Source organism: Danio rerio, chromosome 3 (assembly GCF_052040795.2).
Source record: "Danio rerio strain M-AB ecotype USA chromosome 3, GRCz13ab, whole genome shotgun sequence".
Classification (NCBI taxonomy): domain Eukaryota; kingdom Metazoa; phylum Chordata; class Actinopteri; order Cypriniformes; family Danionidae; genus Danio; species Danio rerio.
Window position 1 is genome coordinate 35,117,697 of NC_141023.1, and position 19,555 is coordinate 35,137,251.

Here is a 19,555-nt window from a genome sequence, read left to right on the forward strand (position 1 = left end):
AAGCATTCTTATCATAAGTGACTACACTTTGCCTTTTACACAGACCATGGCACATCATAGTAACATGTCAGTGGGTGTAGCATTTTTCCACTGAGTAATGTGGAATGGCTGATAGCTCAAGTCTTTATCTCTTGACCTTGTCTTCACTCTCACAGTAGCTTAAAGTTAAAGCCAGCGGTGTGACTGACGCTCAGCGACTAAATGCTCTCTTTGGTAATATGTTTGAAGGGCTACCTATGCTTTTGCTTATAGGCGATCAAAAGTTCTGATCAATTGTTGCTTTTTGAGAGTGTATTTTGAACATGAAAGAAGACTTTAAAGTGTTGTGACGTAATCGTTTCAACTGCATCATTTGGTGTCTGCTGCTTAGAGATTCGCACGGCAAATATCCAAGAATCATGTTACCAGTACCCACCCCTCCCTTGTCACCCCGGGTGACTTTTTACTTATCTGCTGGCCCAGATGTCCTTGTGTCGTCTTCATGATACTGAGCAATACTTAAGCAATAAAGTTGACTTTTATAGGCTGCTATGTGCACAATAATATTTTGATCCTTTTTGTTTTGACTAGATAATAAACATACTCTCACGCATATGTTCATTCTTCAAAATAATCACTTCAGTTCAACTAAAGTACCAGCTTTAGTATCTTGAAACCTCCTCAGCCTTTCAACTATCTTGTATAACATCCCTACTGTCTGAAAATTTTTGAAGGATTTGTCATTGCTCTTTTTTTTTTTTTTAAGTTTGCAAAGCTTTGGGTTCAGATAATGGAAAACCCTTCCAGAAATGATTTGTGATGTCTGCGTTTGCAATGGAGGTTTAGTTTGTTGACTTAATCTCCTAGCTGTTGCTTGGCAATCTTTGTGCACAATACAGATTTGCTTGCGAGGAAGAGCCACTGGCAAAGATGATCTGCATTAACTCATCGAGGCTGGAGAAGCACTTAAAAATGCCAAAAGCAAAACTTCAGACTCCTAACAGATAGTTCCCTGTCTTGTTGGCTATAATAGTTATGGATTACTGACATAACTGACACCCAAATATGGAAAGGCGTTTCAAGTCAAGACCTGTTCATGCATAGTTGTAATTTTAAGACAAATTGCATACCTGATCATGTCTGCTCGCACTTTTGAGAGTGTTAAAGAAACAGATTTTTTGTTATTACTATACTCTTTGTCTCCACTTGCCTTGCCTTTTGACGTTTGCACATACTATTTTTATTTATTTATTTTTTTTGCATTTGTGTAATACTGAAACGCAATCATATTTGTCTGTGCTCCTAGAAAGATGCCTTTCGATTCTATATTAAACCGGAAAGCATTCATACTTTTTCTAAGATGGTAGTCTTGCTATTGAATGCACCGCTAGTTGTTGCAGTGCATTAGTGCAGGGTATTCTGCTTGTTGCAACGTGACCACCTCACTTCCTGACAGTTGTCATTCCACAACAAGCAAGTCAAATCTGTCTGCGCAGGCAGTTGCCTACAAGAAAACCCAGACTTGTTGTATAGCTACAGTATTATTTTACCTTTTGCTTCTTTTTTTGAACTCCTCTGCTGAAACACTCAAGTGATAAAGTAGACTTTAAAAAGGAAGCCCCCTGAAAAGCTCCCCCCACATAGAGCCCCCACTACAGGCAGCAGGAGGAGCTGGCAGGAGTTTCAGCTCAAGAAGTAAAATGACACCGTGCCCCTCCATTTTTTTTTTTTCTTATGAAATGCTAAGAGAAGGAACAAAGCTAGATGTCTTTTGAAGGCTTCTGGTAAACCTGGACAGGAGGGAAAAGAAAGCTGTGATCTAATCCTGTATTACTTGAAGGTAGACAATTTTTGTATTGCGCTCCAAATACATTTTCCTTTATCTTGAGCTCCTCTGTTCCTTTTTAAAATTGTTGCATTTGAAAAATCTTCATAGCTGATGGTGGCGTGAGAGGAATTGTATACTATGCTGGTTTTTTTATTGAGAGCTCTCTGTTCTGGAAGGGGACAGGGGTTATCACTGTGTGGACTGTCTATTGCATTTATTTAATTCTTTTTAAACCTGAATTGCTACTCTGTGAGGTCATTCCTAAAGAGGAAATTCCACAGCCCAAACAATGTCCATGCACAAACTGCTGGATATTGCAAACAGTTGAGCTGAGGGTGCGCAGTGTTATGACACTGAATGTTCTGAGGTTTTAACTTTCTACTCGTTAGAACTGTATGTCTGAAATCGAATGCTAAGCTTATTTTGATATGTTGTTTTTATTGCAGATATTAATAACAAAATATATCATGTTCATAACATGTTTTTGGGAACACATACTAATGTGTTTTTTAAAATACCTTGTAATATGTGACTTGTGCATGTAGTAAAAGTTACTGTAGCATCGTATTAGGTGAATGTTACAGTTTTGTAGTAATTTCAGTTTTTAAAAGAGTGTTGCGTTATTTCTTGGCAGTCCTTGTTTTATTTCTGTAATTTCAATTATCAGACAAATGAATAAGAATGGATTAACAACTTCTTTTGGAAATAATAGAGTTATTAAAGTGGTCTCTGTTGACAAGTAGATAGGGGTGGTTGTTGTTGTTTAGTAATGCACTAGTGATCTTCATTCAAAGGCCAGAATTACATGATTTGTTTTGTCTGATATTAAGACTATTGCGCAATTGTTTGTGTGTGGAAATTTCCTAATGAGTTCGTTTTAAGTGAGGCCAGCAGGTGTAAATTATGTTGCATATAAACATTTGTGTACATGCACTTTGACTCTCTTATGGAGATTAAGACATGTTTATTGCACTTTACAGCTTACTATCAATTGCAGTTACTTATAACTATCCAAGATTAATGAACTGCTAGAGTGGTAATAACTGCAGTTTTTTTTTTTTTTTTTGTATAATGACAGCCGTAAGACTTGTCTAACATCTTTTAGGAATGTTACACAAAGGATTTAACTTGATTGATTATTTTTTTGAGGCAGTCAAAGTTTGTGCACACCAGGATGTTATCATTCACTTTTTATTGACAGCATTTTTCAAGACTTTTTTTCAACTTTCATGTCCAAGCTAATCTTTTTACATTTTTTTTTTAAGAGCTGATTGAATGTGCAAAATTACTCCCTGACATTAGATGGCGCTTAATGATAAACGTATAGGCCAGTACATTAGGTGACACTCCCCAACTTAAGTCACCTGATGCCTGTTGTACAATTGAAGTCAACCCCATACTTAAGTTGCTCAAGCTTTTCCACTTCTCTTTAACCTTCTCCAGTACAGCACACACAATCCTGGTCAAAATCTTGGAGGAACAGAAGTCATGAAAGAAAATAAAGTGATGCTCACAATCGTATACAGTATATGCAGAGCTAGTGTTTCTTCTCATAATGATAAACATCCGGTAAATAGTTAATGTGACTTTTTTCCATTTTATACGGTTCCTTTTACAGCATGTTGTAATGTAATTAAAATATTATCAGTTAAATAGATATTGGCATTCATTTAGTATCTCAAGTGTAAAACAAGTTGAAAAGCCATGTACAAGCACGCGCCCGTCAGGATTAGCAGATTGTTGTAAAAGCTCTATGGAATATACTGGGGTAAAATAAATGTTCATATTTTAAAGACATGGCATGGATAAATGTAAGTTAATACAGTGCTTCTTGTACAATCTGAGACCTGCTTTATATCGGATATCACTCAGCCAGTGAAGATTTTTAAAAAGACAGACCTTAAATGCACCGATTTTGTAATGGCATCCAATTCACCGAAATCGCTTGACCCAGGTTACTGACAAATTAAAAGTTCTTCCGTGAACTTCGTATATACCCTACTGTAACTATTATAACATCGTAACTTTTTCAGGTCAAAGCATGTGAACAAAAGTGCCAGTCACATGTGAACAATCAGTGCGTCAAGCCAAAATTAAATAGTTTTTAATTTAAATTACTTTTTAAAATGTAGTAATTTTTTTTTTTTGCCTGCCGTTTTGCATGTCACTGTGCATATTCACATTAGTGGCCCTCCTTTAGTCATGATGAGGCAATAACCATCTGTGATAATCGTGCTTGATAATCATCCTGGTTTGTACAAGCCTTAAAAGGGGGGGTTTTAATGTACTGTGTTTTTAACATGGTGAATCTAAAATGCTCTGTATGTTCTGTAAGCAAACTATGTAGACTGTTGGCGAATCTGGTTTGATTTAAAACACTCCGGTGCGATGGATCTGTTAGTGAAGTTCCTCTGAATGTGAGCATTGCCTCTTGAAATGTGAGCATAACATGGCCCAAAGACATCTAAACAATCCAGAAACAGAATGTGTTAACACAGGAGTGTGAAAAAGACACACACTGCTCAAACACATAGCTGTTTTTTCTCTTCATAGTCACATTGTCGGACATTTTTTTTTTGTCTGAAGCTCTAAAAAAATGATTTTGACATGTATATTGCTATGTGTTAATTGAGTGATGGAGAAACCGTGGCTTCCTTCATTTGATTTATTATGCTGAAATGGATGGCTTTAAATTGTACAGTGTTGTGTAGAATGAACATGTTGGGGTTTTACATAGTTTTAATATACTTGTGTTATCATTTTGATTGCAGTGCCAGAACATATCAAGTCCAGTTTCAGCCAGCCTCAGTCTGCCAATTAGAACAGCAGCACCTCCACTGTAACCTGCGCCATCAGCAATGCCAAGAGGGCCCAAGCCAGCGGCCAGCCCCAAGCCCTGCCTCGGTACCCGCTCTGTGAAGTTTCGCCGCATCTCTGTCAGCACAAACAGAAACAGCTGTTGAAGCGTGGGCAATCCCTCACGGTCCTAGCTGCCACCCTGGGAACTCAAGTGCAGCTCAACTCTAGCCAGCCAGGGGAGCTTACGACTGAGAGGTCTGTCCTACACTGCGCCCAAAGCCACCTCTCAGGTACCAGCACTCCACAAAATTACCTTGCCAATAACAGATCAGCCAGCTATACTGAAACCTATGTATGCTTTAAGTTAGCTATTGCTGATAGGCATCATTCCAGGAGGAAAACATGCTGGTTAAAGGACAGAGTTGTTTTCACCTTTTTTTTTTTCTTTTAATATGTCAGGTCAATACTCTAGATCAGGGGTCTCAAACTCAATTTACCTGGGGGCCGCAGGAGGCAAAGTCTGGGTGAGGCTGGGCCGCATAAGGGATTTCACAAAAAAAAAGTCCTCAAATGTCCATATTAACAGTTTTAATTATTTCTTCTGAACATGAAGTGTCCTGAACATTAATAGAACATTGAGTGAAGATTATGAACAGTTCTTCTGAACATGGCATCTTTTGCCTACTCCTTGCTGCCAGAGACTTGACAGCGCTTCTTCTTACAAATCTGAACCACATTTGGCTTTAGAGCGGAAGCAGTTGAGACCCTCAGTATGGCTTGAAGATGATCATCATTAAGTCTAGACCTGTACTTTGACTTATTGAAGTTCAAGGTGGAGAATAACTTCTCACACACTTCTCACACACTCAAAACTTCCATTCCCTCACCTAAAAAAAGCCGTATATATGTATAAATAAAACACCCCCATCCCACTCCAGTCACATCAGTCTGTACCAGTCTGTATCTACCTATAATATATATAAGATGCAGGCTGTAGCTAGGTAGGTGGCAGGCTGCAGATAGGTAGCTAAGTGGCAGGCAGGGGCGGGAACAGCTTACCTTGGTTCTGGCCGGCGCGAGTTCCCTCCTACACTTCTCGCCCGTCACAGCGTCTAACAAAGGGGCGGGGTGCGTGGTGATGTCACCGGCATCCCCGCCCCTTTGTTTACACGGCGGGCGGGGAATGCCAGTGACCGCTGTGTACGGATAGAATCAGCGGAGCGGGGATCGCTCTCTCTCCCGCGGGCCACAAAATATTGCACTGAGGGCCGCAAATGGCCCGCGGGCCACGAGTTTGAGACCCCTGCTCTAGATTATATTTCATCTTGTCAAATTGTAGGCATTGTTTTATTTTGACAATTGTTCGTTTGCAAAGTTGGAGCCATTTAAATGTTTTAAAAATAACTAATGATCTAGTATAATATGATTTATTCAGGTTTAAAATATAAGACATTGATTATTATCGGCATGTGCTTCTGACTTTTTTATTTATTTGTGGCAAATCATCATCAATCATAACATTAGTAGCGTGTTTTCCTATAAATGGTCTTTGTTCAAGTTATGCCATTTTAATTATGCAATGAGCTGAAAATGTCTTAGTCAGCCATAGAAATAAGCAGCTCTGTTTTATTAGGGTTTGGACTCTCCGCATCTTGTATTTAGCTTTTTTCTTATGATGCTGCTCTTGTGTGTTGTAGGCATGGCTCCTATTCGGGATTCTGTCAGCCACTCCCCTAACCAAACAGGTGACTCACACTTTCTTTTTCCCTCACCATGTGCTGTTGTTTACCAGTGTTGTTTAGTGTGTGTGTGTGTGTGTTCAGTCCAAACACCAGATTGCAAATTGTTGTCAGTTACTCAGTGGTTCCTGCTTTATGGTTTCAGTGAGTAATTTTTATGCTCTCTAAATTTAGCCATTTGCTCTAGAACTGCTTGTAACAATTTTTATAATGTCTTGGAATAAGTAGACTGACTTTTCTCTTTTGCTGCCAAAAGCTGTGTTTTTTTCTGTGTTATATAAGGCCATAGCAGTACTACTGCCAACTCCTTCAAAGTGCTAACTTTTTGGTTTTTACTGTGCAACTTTGAGATGGTACACTTTGCCCATAACCCAGCATGCCTTTTTAAAACAAAGGTTCACTCAAAAATGTTAAGGCTACTATTGCTTATTGATCCCTTGTTGCATCAAAATGATATGACTAAATTGTATGAAGAGATTAACCTTAATATATAAACCTGTGTGAGGTAAAAAAAAAAAAAATAATAAAAAGTCGAATAGAAATTTAACAGTGGTGTCCTTTGTTATTTTTTACAAAAATCACTTCAGTTGACCTCGGTTATTTTTAATAAATATCTTTTGTTTTCACCAAAGTCAGTCATACATTCTTGGAACAACATGAAGGTAAAGTTGAGTAAATGAAGGAATTTCCATTGTTCTATCCTGTTAAACTTGTAGACTCCAAGTCTAGTTTTGGTTGATGACTCTTTTTGTCTCCCTTGCAGAGAAGGAATATGAGATTAAAACAAAATGTAACTTTAATTTTCCTATACCTCAGTGAACTTCAACGAAGTGTCCAATGTTACTGAGTCACTTTAAAACAAACAGTTTATTGAGACCAGCAGTGAGGTTGTCTGTGTTTCTTTGTCGTTATCTGTTAGTAGCCCAGCCAGGGAGAAAAATCTCAGACTTGGCAAGAAATCAGTGCTCAGTGAAGCTTGGCAGCCATTTTGCATAAAAATATGGAAGCTGAAGCATGCTACTTGAAAACGATTATTTCTTAGAACACAGCAGTCTTGTTGTTGTTTGAGTAAATTGCTGCCACACTTGGAGTGTCCACCCAAATAAGCAAACTTGTAGAATCACTTCACACTTACTGTTGCTGCTAGCAGTCTGTCGTTTCCTCCTCTTCAATCCTGGCATGCAGCATGATCATGCTGCTCTTACAAAATGGTGGCAGCTCTACTACTGTTTCAGTCTGGCTTGAGTGAGACACCTCTCAGCAGGACAGAAACGGGGCCTACGGACAGTTATCCATTGTTGTGTAATCCGTAAATGGGTAAATTGTTTCGAAATATGAACAAAGTCTACCAGATGTTGTTGTTTCCAGCGTGTGATCTGATGATCTGTTTTCACTAATGTATTATATTTAGTAATTTAAAGAGTAAAAAAATTTAATTGAGCATATAACTTAAATTTGAATGTCCTCTTTTGTAAGGAGTTGTGATTATATTTCTTGGTCAATTTTCAGATGTGCTTTTTAGGGTGTATTTACTCTCGGCCATGCTTTGCACTTACACTAAAGGCATACAATGGCCAAGCCCAACCGAACTACAGCACTATCCATTACATGCATTTATAGGGTTTAGTTATAATATTAACATTTGTGTAATTTAATTGTCTTCAAACCTTGCTGAATTTCTGACTTCTTCAATTAAGCATATGTTGAAAGGTGTATTAATTTCAACAATCAGATTATTAGTTAACCATATAAACAATATTTATTTGTCATCTAAACTGTTCACTTTATTTTGTGTTTGCAGGTTTGGAACACGCTGGTCTGGAACCTCAGTATGAGAATTCACCTTGGAGCACTGGCTCACCTTGCAGCGACTCGAACAGCAACTGGGGAAAAGTCATAATAGATAAGGGACCCTGGCCCTCTATCACTGGAAGTGACCCAGAGTTAGCCTCGGAATGTATGGATGCTGACTCTGCTTCCAGCTCTGGGTCCGAAAAGAATCTCAGTATGATGCCGTCTGGGAGCTCTGGTGGTGACAGCAATGGCAATAGACAAGGTTCTCATTTCATGGTTGCAAATGGCAGCAATAATGTGGGTAATGGGAGTGTTAAGGGGCCTTGGGGTGTACCCAACGGCTCAATGCTAAGCACATGTCAAGGCTCCGGGGAGGGCCCCAGCGGCAAGCTGGCAGAAAGCAGCCATGGCAAAATAAATGCATGGGGTACCCAAGGTTCCTCAACCAATGTAGGTATAAATCCAAGCACTTTGAACCCAAATGCCAACCATGGTGCCTGGCCCGTTCTTCAGAACACTGGGCCCAACCCCCATGGGCCTGTGGGGAATGGAAATGGTGGCACCAACACTCAACAAAGCACCATAGGTCAAACACCCAGCATGCAGAGTATTAACTCTAAGATGTCCTGGGGATGCCTGCAAGAAAATATGTCTGAAGCTGAAGTCAATGGTACAAACAAGGTTCCAAGTGGGCAGCCTCAAAACCTTAACACTGAATTTAATGGACCAAATAACACTACTAACACGATGACCTCTAGTTTACCAAACTCTACAGGTTCAATGCAGATGAATGAACAGCCCCCAGGGCACCGAGCTTGGCCTATGAGTACTGGGGGCTCCCCTCAGCTCCCTATTTCTCCAGTCTCTAATGGCACTTCCATTTCTCAACATGGCAACAGTGAGGGAATCAACAGCGGGTCTTATGGTACAGCATGGGGCGTTCCGCCCAGCACTAATTACTCTGGAGACAAATGTCCCGTCCCTAAAGGCCAAGCTGTGGGCGACACTGTGAATGCAACTCTAATGCAGTCTGGAGCTAATGGCTCCTCTGTGAGTGCTGCTTCTTTAAAGAATAATAATAATAACGGGATGAGTGGCCGTGGAGGAGGCTGGGACTCAGTGCCTGCTACCTCACAAAGTATGTCTTGGGGAGCAGGTAGTGCCGTTGGCCCAGCTGGGATCCCTCGCCCCTGGGGGAGTGCCTCCTCCTCCTCGTCTTCCTCTTCCTCATCCTCTTCAAACACTGGCACTAAGGTCTCAAACGGGGAGTGGAACACTTTGCCCAGCAACAGTCAGCATTCCAATGATAGCACGAACGGGAGCAGGAAGGGAACAAATGGATGGAAGTCCTTGGAGGATGATGCTCTTGGAATAGGGAGCTCTGGGCAAGTGTCCCAAGGCAGCACATGGAACAAATCTACAGGCAGTGAAGGAAGTGGAGATAGTTCGGGAGGTCACAGTGAGAGGGATGGACAGCGTGGTGGAAACCGAAGGAGGGGTAATCAGCAGGGTATGATTAATGCTGCTCTCTCTAAAATTGATGTGGACCCCAGGGTGCTGTCCAACACAGGGTGGGGACAAACTCCAGTTCGCCAGAACACTGCCTGGGATGTTTCGAGCTCGGATAAAAAGGCAGGAAATGGACAGACAGGCTGGGGCAGTGCTCCTCCTCAGGCATCTAACTCAGGTGGGTGGGGAAATGGACCCAGCACCAACAAAAGTAGCGATTCTTCAATGTCTGGGTGGACTGAGCCGAAACCTTCTACTGGCTGGGGAGAAACCAAAGGCCCTGTTGGGCAAAGTGGATGGGAGGATGCCCCTTCTGTGACAATGAACAGGGGTGGTTCCTCATGGAATGCCAGCAAGGATGAGAAGTCCTCCTCATGGAATAATGCACCGAAGGCAAAACAGGGATGGGATGGTCCCTCTTCTGGAGAGGGATGGAGTGGAGAAAGTCAGAAGGGAAATCATTGGGGAGAACCCCAGAAGTCTGGTTCAGGTGGCTGGGACAGTGACAGTGACCGGTCTGGATCAGGCTGGAGTGAGCCTGGGCGATGTGGGACGAGCAATACCTGGGCAGGCAGTGGAGGTTCTAACACTCCTGACCAGAGTGGTCAAACCACTGGCTGGGGAGAGCCTCACAAGACCAACAATCAAAACCAAACCTGGGGAGAGCCAATCAAACCAAGCCACTCTAACCCAGCTTGGGGTGACAACACAAAACCGAACAACTCTTTAGAGTGGGGCAAATCCCAAGAATCCAGCATGGGAACATTCAGAAGTGGAAATACTTCTCAAACTGCAGCTCCTTCTCAGAACAAGCCTACTGGATGGCTTGGTGGCCCAATACCTGCTGCCTCTAAAGAAGAAGAATCCAGTGGATGGGAAGAGCCATCCCCTGAATCCATCAGGCGCAAAATGGAAATTGATGATGGTACTTCAGCATGGGGAGATCCCAACAAGTATAACTACACCAATGTAAACATGTGGAACAAGAACACTGCTGGAGAACAGGATGGCATGTCTGTATCTCAACCCCCACAAGCCCAAAGCTCCATGGCTCCAAAAGAAAAGAACTGCAGCTCAGGTGGGTGTCTTCCTTTTTGCCAGTATCTTGACAGTTATTACTCACCCATTATATTTATCTTTAGTCATGAAGTCATCCCTTTGGAATTTTTCTGGATGTTTTTTTCCCCTCCTTTCCTCTAATACTTCAGGCACTGACAAGCTCTGAACATAAGAGTGATAGTATATAAATGTTTATGCATTACAGAGGAATTGATTTACATTGTACAATGAAATAATTGAATTATTTGCTAAATAGAAAATGTGGAGGTGCGTGTTCCACATGTACTCCCACTTCATTTGAAATTGGCGGAGGATGAGCTGTGCTTAGGGAAAAACAGGCTTGAGTTACATTCTGACCAATGATGTAGTCATATGGCAGCAACTTGAGCAGCAGGACACACATGAACAGGGCTATTTTTGTAGGAAGTATTCAGGGCATAGGCTGGATGGTGAAAGTGCAAAATCCTCACTGGTTAAATGTAAGATGATCCATCAGAAAGACTTCAGCGTAAACAAAGCTTACATAAGCATGTTTATGCAAGGGTCGGATTTGGGCCATTGGAAAGTTTGTAAGTGCAGTTCAATCTCTCATTGGAGCTTATTTGTAAATATAAATTGGATTGTTGTCAGTGGGTTTGAATTATTATTATTTTTTGCCTAATTTTAGTATAATAATTATTTGGTTTAGATACAGATTAGGCATAGCATTTTTCGTGTAGATAATATCTTTTACTTCAGATTCTTTTTTTTTTTTTTTTCTTTTTTTTTTTGCTCCTACCCTTTTTGCAGGGTTCTCGTAGATCATGGATTATCATTGAATTTCAAAAGATCTATTCTGGTGTCGTCACAATACTGGAATTTCCATCTTTGATACCTTGCTAATATAAATATTCTATATCATTTTTAATAACACAAGGAACAAATTCCACAACATTGAGTATACAAATAAATTAAAAAGGGGAAAAACTAAACCAATTTTTCATTAAGTTAAATGACATTTTATACCAGCAGTTTGTCAGCAGTCCTTTAGTCCAAAAGGTCCAAATATATTAGTGCAGTCTTCTATTTTCTGACTAAAACATACTTGTTAATCTCATTATTGTTAATTAATATTGTTAAATGTACCAAAGATAACATGGACAATTGTTTTTTTACTAAAATAAACAAACCCAATGCAAGATTCTATCGTTTTAAATATTTATTGATGTATTTATATTTTTGACAATGATAGTCCATTCCAGACACAGAACATCAGGCAATTTTATATGTATTTTTTTTGTCCAGTTAACGGAATATCAGAGATTTTTGTTTGTCATTTAAAAACGTTCTCCCATTTGTCAAATTTTCTGATTTATTCTGTATTAAAAATACTGTTTTGGGTGCTGCAAATGTTCCCAAATGAATGGCAATATTTGCAGTATTTTTTTTGTTTTGCAGTGAAAAATACGCATTTACACATTTTAGGTCTTTGTTACTTTTTTGTACCTCCTAGAACAATTGGTCTCTTTAATTTTATATAAAGGGAACGTTCAGAGAAACAAAGATGGAAAGTGTTAACTAAACCAAATGAAAGAACCCTGTTTTTTGTGTTTTATCTAAATAGTATTACCATCTATTGTGGAAACCTCTCAGTTGTTGCCTTTATCGTTGTGTGCACTTTATGTATTCTGGTCTTAAATTTATTTTATTTATTTTTATTTGATCATAGGGTGGGGAGAAACATATGTTGGGCCACAGAAAATGGAGTCCTCTACCTGGGAACATCCTGCTCCACCTGTCACTGTGGACAATGGCACGTCTGCTTGGGGAAAGCCTGTGGATGCAGGTTCTAGCTGGGAAGAGCCGGGAAGAGATAGCTCTGGAGGCAGTGGTTGGGGCAGTGCTCCTGTGGGACAGCAGGCACAGCACAAGTCTGGTATGCTACAATATTTAAAAATCAATAATAAACTAATGTCAGTTTTAGATTTTTATCTTATATATTATCATTTTTATTATTATTTATGTATTTTACCCTGTATATTATTTATTGCTGTTGATGACCTAATTATTAGGACATTTTTATAATCATAAAAAATTGGTATTTATAAAATGTGAACTTGATCCTTTTTTTGCCATGACATAGCCATAGAAGCTGAAATGGCCATAAAATTTAAACTCTCTCTCTAAACTAATGTCAAAGAAAGGGGGGAAAAAAGAAAAAAAAAACATTATTCCTTAATTTTCAATTTTATTTTTGTGTTTTTAGCATCCAAACCTATGCAAGACAACTGGGGTGGAGAAGAGATGTCCATTGGAGGGCACTCCAACTGGGAGGAGGGAGAAGAAGTAGAGATAGGCATGTGGAATAACAATCCATCACAGGAAATGAATCAAACTGGAAACTGGTCGTACAAGAAGATGCCTCCAAAGGTAATGATCAAGACCCCATTTAGGCTGGCCGAACTACTTGAAGACTTATTGACTTAATTTACTGTTGATTCACAGCGCCTTGAGGCAGAATAATTTTTTAACCCTTCTCTCTTTTAGTTGAACAAAGGACCCAACAAGCAAGATGATTCTCCGTGGATGAATCAGTTTGTGAAACAGTTCAACAACATGTACCCTGTAAGGATTAACAGTCTAATTGCTACACTTTTCCTGAAAATCGTTTAAACTACTTATTGTGTGATCATACATCCTTTGCGGGACAAAGTTATTAGCAGGCTAATGTTTTATGCCATTTTACAGAGGGATTCTTCTGAAGATTCCCTGAAGAGCAATAAGATGGATATGTCTGGAATGACGGACAAACGAATCGATGTTGACAAGCATATGCTAAACATGGGAGACTATGGAAAAAACCCAGCTTCACGCCACCAGATCCACAAAGACAGTCCCATGGACCGTAATCACTATATGGACAAGGTCAGTTATTTATTTATTTATTTTTTGTCTGCTGTAGTAGCAATGAAACCTTCACTTTGACTTACTATGACTTACCTTTGCATGTTGGGTACTTTAGCACCCCCTATGGGAAGAAAAGAATGCAACTTAAAGACCCTGTGATCTCAAAATGGAAGTTGATCTGAATCTTTTTGACTTTACCGCCCGCCATTGTCCATGCTTGTATTCAAGGGGCACACATGTAGGCAAATCGATTGTACTCTGGTTAATCTGTGTTGACAGTCTTTTTCAAGGCTTTAAATTTAAAGAAAGAAGCTGTGCCATAGATTAGATTAAATTAACTAAATTAATTCTACTTTTAAAAAATATAAATAAAAAATATGCATTTTATTAGTGTTCCTCAAGAGTTTGTAGCCATTTTAAAGACGTGGTCTGTCTGTCTGTCTGTCTGTCCATCTATCTTTTAATTAAACTATAAATTATTATAGTTTTAAAATGCATGGATCTTTCAATAGTTGTATTCTCTCTTGATCAAATTTCCCATTGCCTCTACAACTAATTCAAACGTAAGAAAGCATGCCAAAGATGATGCTAACATTAGCCTTTCTCTCTCCTTTTCTGTGGCTGTTGTTGTGTCTTTCCCTGGTGGCTGGTGTTCCTTCTGGTCTTTGACCAATGCCTCAATGCTGTTGTGCTCTGCGTCCTGCACCCTTTCTCTGCTTGGCCCGTGATTATGCTTCAGCTTTCACTGCCTGCCTTCGATAGCTCTGTAGCAGAGGAGTCCCGAAACTCACAGATTACTTCCATGCAGAATATCAGCTTTCCCCCCACAAATAATGCACAGCCAAACCCTTGCAACTTGCCAGGGCCTCACCATCCAAACTCTGTCTCTGTTAGGCAGGTGAGTTAGTGCATGCTGCTCCCTGGGTGCTTGAAGCTGTCACTGCACTGGGCCGACAAATTCTCATGATCTTTAACCTGTGGGGTTGTTTGTTTCTTCGCAGAATGTAAACATGTATGGCGTCGGTAATGCAGCAGCACAAGGCCGAAACGCCCAGCAGCCTCCAGCACAACCTCTGAACTCTGCTCAGCCCAGTCTACGCAATCAAGTGCCTCCTCCACTACTTCCCTCTCAGGTAATGCCAGCTCACTTTCAGATAAATCTGTGTGGTATATAGGCATGGGCCTCTGTCTGTCTATCTAACTATATTATGCATACAGTATGATAACTTGAATACAATATTCCGGTTTCACGGTATTGTAATCACTGCTTTAAAATGTTTATTTTAAATGTCTGGGTAAAGAACTAAAACTTTTTTACCCTTTGAACATAATATATTTTATTTTAAGATACATTTAAAGTATTTTGGAACAGTAAACCTGTCAGGCTAAATAATTCAAATAATTCATCATTGGAGATCATTTCTGCTGGAGATACTGTCGTCCTAAAGAACAAACAAACAAAAAAGTAAACAAAAAAATTGTACACATACCTTAGAAATGGTATAGCAGAATATGTTGGGGATTTTAAAACCTTGAATTTACCTAACTATGAAATACCTAAGTTTACAGTCCTGGCAGTATTATTTATTTTTAAAGTATGATTTAATTAACTTAAATGTACTCTTAAAACTATGGCTACATGATTTATGGGGGGAACATTGATGGATTTGCATTGATGGATTGCATCGATGGATTTGCTCTTCAGTTTTTGGACTTTCAGCAGTAAAAATTAACCCACACTGAACTGAACTTCAACTCTGAAAAATGGACTTACCAATTCAATTTCAATTTACTAGAACTTCCATGTCAAGCTACTTTGACACAATTTACATTTGTAAAATTGCTATAAAAATAAACATGAATTGAACTGAAAAAAAAAAAACATGTAAATGCAGTTTAACTGAGGTTCTGAATGCAGTTGCTCAGCCTAGCTCTCAAGACATGGTGTTAATTTAGTGGCTTTGTTGATGGAGCTGGCTCTAGGTTTGCTTTGCTCCTTTAAAATGCTGTCCAATTTGTACAGCATTGCATATCAGTATTATAAATGATAATAAAACAACAGCAGCAGCATTTATTATGTAATAATATTGACATTTCACTTTAAATTTAAGTGGTAAATGCTTTATGCTTTTAAGAATATAGTAATGAAAATATAATATATAATTAATATACTTTTTGTGAAATGTTGAAGGCTCATTAATCATTGTGATATAACTGTTTGTCCAGTACTTTTCCTCAATACATCTGCAATGGACAATAGGTGTGTAAAAATTAACAAATTGTGCACAATTAACTATTGTCTGCATTCTCTTGCCCAGGTCCCGCCACCCCTGTTGAAGTACTCTCCCAATAATGGAGGTCTGAACCCTCTGTTTGGCCCACAGCAGGTGGCTATGCTGAACCAGCTGTCCCAACTCAACCAACTGTCTCAGCTTTCTCAGATTAACCAGTTACAGGTATTGATCTCTCTGCAAGTAACAGCCTAGAAGTGATTTAACTTGTAGTTGGCAGAGTCCCAGTGATACTCATGACAGTTTTCCCCCCCTGCCCAGCGTCTCCTTTTGCAGCAAAAAGCGCAAAACCAGAGGGCCATGCCTGTCAACAGCCGCCAGCAGCAGGAACAGCAGGTGTGTGGTCTTTTGGACCTACTTATTCATTCTGTTTCCTTGCTTCCTTGGCTTGTCTGACGTGTCACTTTCCATTTGTGATGATGTGTAGGGTCGTGGTCTGGGTCCGTCCCAGCAGATGATCCAGCCTCCCCGCCATCTCGACCCCTCCTTGATGAAGCAGCAGACCTCCCCTCAACCACCCTCAATGCACCAACCCAGCCTCAAGTCCTATATGGAGAACTTCATGCCCCCCAATGCCTCTGATCTGCAGAAAGAGCAAAGTTCCCTGAGCTCGTTCAGTAATTTCCCTTTAGGTGGGTGTCCTCCCCATCTTAATGTCAGCCAGACTAACTCTATGTTGCACCAAGCTGCCAAGCCCAACACGATGTTTGCCTCTGACATGTCAGACTATCCGCCAGCTGGCTTTAGTCATAATCATAGCCTCTTAGCCCCGTCTCTGAGCAATGGCCACATGGTGCCAGGCTCTCCCATCAACCCCCGGGTAGGAAAGAACTTCTGTCCTGACAGCAGCTCTCTGCCAGCAAGAGGTGAATATAGTATAAGATCTATTTTGTTGTCCCCAGCAAAATTTCCTCTTGCATTATCTATTTGATGTAAAAGCAAAATAATATGCTATGTCCCAAACCATTTTGAGTTCAGATCCTTATTGTTTTTATTTGAATTGGAAGTCCAATGTTTGGCTGGCATATGTATGGTGCTTCTTTTCATAAGTTCTGCCGCTTGACGATAATAAGGTTGTTTTTCTATGTGCTTGTTGCCCTCCTTAGTTTTCCCACTCTTTAAGTTGTGCACTCAGTAATTAGCTGTCAGATCAGTGGACTGCCATATTTGTGCACACAAATGGCAGTATGTTGCAAAGCTGCGGTAAAAATAAAGAATGTTATACTTCTCAAACCTTAAATGAAGACAAATACTGAGTGCACTTTGATTTCATTCAATGGTTGATTATATGCATGGAGGATTTTAAGAGTTTATGCCAAAAAATACAGAAGCTGGAAAACTGAAAATGTCAAACCTATTACATTTCTGTGGTGTGACATGAAAACAGCTGAGCACTGTATAGAGCCAGTGAAATGAGCAAAGATTTTGTGTCATCTCTGATGTCATCTAGATGTCTCTCTTAAGCACAGACAGCAGAATTTGTAAGGGTTTTTAACCTCTTAGTCAGGGATCAAAAACATCTGGCTTATCAAAAGCCTGCCACGTACCATGCATATGGTCAAATGAATTGTTGAACTCCTTTTTTTTTTTTTTTGATGTCTACAAGTAATTAATTTTCTGGAAGAAAATGCATTTTGTTTGGATTTTACATTTTCCTTTTGTTGCCTTGCTCTAGGTCTGAACTCAAACTTGAATGTAAGCAACCTCGACATCAGTAGTGTTGGTTTTAAGGAGCCACAGTCCCGTCTGAAGAAGTGGACTGCTATGGACATTTCCGTTAACTCGCCACTTGATCAAAATCCCAGCAAATCTGGTGGGTTTTTCATTTGTTTGTGTTTTTCTTTGATTGCTATAAACTGAGCAATAGCTAATGTTAACTGTGACATGGTGTAAAATACTGCATTTATTTTAATGGAACTCTAAATTTCATATAAGGGATAGTCATGCAAAAATGTTCTGTTCATTTATAACAATATCAAGCAAACATTTTTTTGAGAGCACCCTATCAAACAATGGTGAAGTTTTCAAAGTCTAATGGATGCAATGTTACTATAGGTGCTATATCATCTGGCCTGAGGCTTGAAGACTCACCCTTTGGTCCATATGACTTCATAAATGCCAGTAATGCTCCCATTAGTCCTCCTGGCTCTGTGGGAGACGGCTGGCCCAGCCGTGCCAAATCACCTCATGGTTCCACCAATGTCAACTGGCCACCAGGTTCAGATTTATTTTCTTCTTAAATACTCGTTCCAACCTGCATTAAAATTAAGTTATTAACAAGAGGTTTGTCTGGCTCACCGCAGCTTTTATTGAGAATTTACTGACCATGTTATGTTGATTTGGCAGAGTTCCGTCCTGGTGAGCCCTGGAAAGGATATCCAAACATTGATCCTGAAACTGACCCATTTGTCACTCCTGGCAGTGTGATTAATAATCTCTCCATTAATACAGTCCGGGATGTTGATCACCTCAGGGACAGGAACAATGGTAAGAGATATGTTCAAAAAAATCTAAGGCATATAAAACCCGCATTATTAAAATTATTTTAAATATATGCTGTTATTTTCGACTTTTTATTCATTTAAGAGTCCTAAAATATTAAGTTATAATATAATTATTAACATAATTGAAGTCATTTTCCAGAACAAGTTGCAAATAATTGACTCACCCTCCTGTCATGCATGATGTTCTTCAATCATAAAGAAATGTAGATTTTTGAGGAAACTATTTCAGTTCTCCATATATTGGAGTTTATTGGGGCCCTTTATTTTGAATGTAAAATGCAGTTTAAATGCAGCTTCAGAAGGCTCTAAATGACCCCAGCTGAGGAAGAAGCATCTTACCTAGCAAAACAATCTGCCTTTTTTGGGGGGAGATAAAAAATTATATGGTTTTCGAGCACAAAAGCTCATGTAGCATTAACTATGGACATGCATTCCAGATAAAGTACTACATGAGCTTTTATACTTAAAGTATAAAATAAATATTTTTTCTGGAAAAAAAAATCATTGTTTCACTAGAGAAACCCATTCTTCTTAGGGTTTCTGTTTTGAAATCTTAAAAGTTTTACTGTTTATTTTTGGTGATCTCAAGAGGTTTAATTTTATTAATTAAAAATCATTTTACTTAATTTTTTCAACAATTGTTTAATTTGCTAGATTGTCAACATTTAGGGTCTTCGTCAATGACATATTTTCTTTTTATCCTTCCAGGGCCATCCTCATCACTTAACACCACGCTGCCTTCAAATAGTGCCTGGACATCCATTCGTGCCTCCAACCACAATAGTTCCCTCAGCAGTACAGCACAAAGCACTTCAGGTAGATATGCAATGATTTAGCCTATCCAGTGCCATACAGGCCTGTCACTCATACGCGCTTTAACTGCCTTTGTGTATTTTTATAATTTTTAACACTTTGATAGATGTTTTTTTAAAAAGGTATTACTAGGAATAATTTAAAGTTATTAAATATTAAAAATTAAAAAAATCTATTCAGCTTTTAATATACATTTGTCAGTTTTATTTATTTCTATTTGTATGTAATTATGTATATTTTGAAATATAAAGTTTTTTTATCATGTAATGTTTATATATGCATATAAATATCTTGCCATAGAATTGCCATTAGTTGCTGATGTGGCATTAAATAAATAAACAAACACGTCATTTG

At 39.2% G+C, this 19,555-nt stretch overlaps 1 protein-coding gene across 50 annotated transcripts in view; it reads left to right on the plus strand.

Moving 5' to 3' along the window:
• tnrc6a (trinucleotide repeat containing adaptor 6A) overlaps positions 1-19,555 on the plus strand; it is a 109,631-nt gene that overhangs the window by 82,092 nt on the left and 7,984 nt on the right. For 12 of the 50 annotated variants that reach the window (XM_087243180.1, XM_087243185.1, XM_087243177.1 and 9 more), the window contains 16 exons: positions 4,579-4,896; positions 6,304-6,351; positions 8,147-10,726; positions 12,416-12,622; positions 12,953-13,116; positions 13,234-13,311; positions 13,435-13,611; positions 14,333-14,491; positions 14,595-14,726; positions 15,912-16,049; positions 16,146-16,220; positions 16,312-16,750; positions 17,560-17,697; positions 17,940-18,101; positions 18,231-18,371; positions 19,097-19,204. In XM_087243180.1, coding sequence (XP_087099306.1) covers positions 6,306-6,351; positions 8,147-10,726; positions 12,416-12,622; positions 12,953-13,116; positions 13,234-13,311; positions 13,435-13,611; positions 14,333-14,491; positions 14,595-14,726; positions 15,912-16,049; positions 16,146-16,220; positions 16,312-16,750; positions 17,560-17,697; positions 17,940-18,101; positions 18,231-18,371; positions 19,097-19,204 — 4,744 coding nt within the window. In that variant the 5' untranslated portion in view covers positions 4,579-4,896; positions 6,304-6,305. 50 annotated transcript variants of the gene reach the window in all.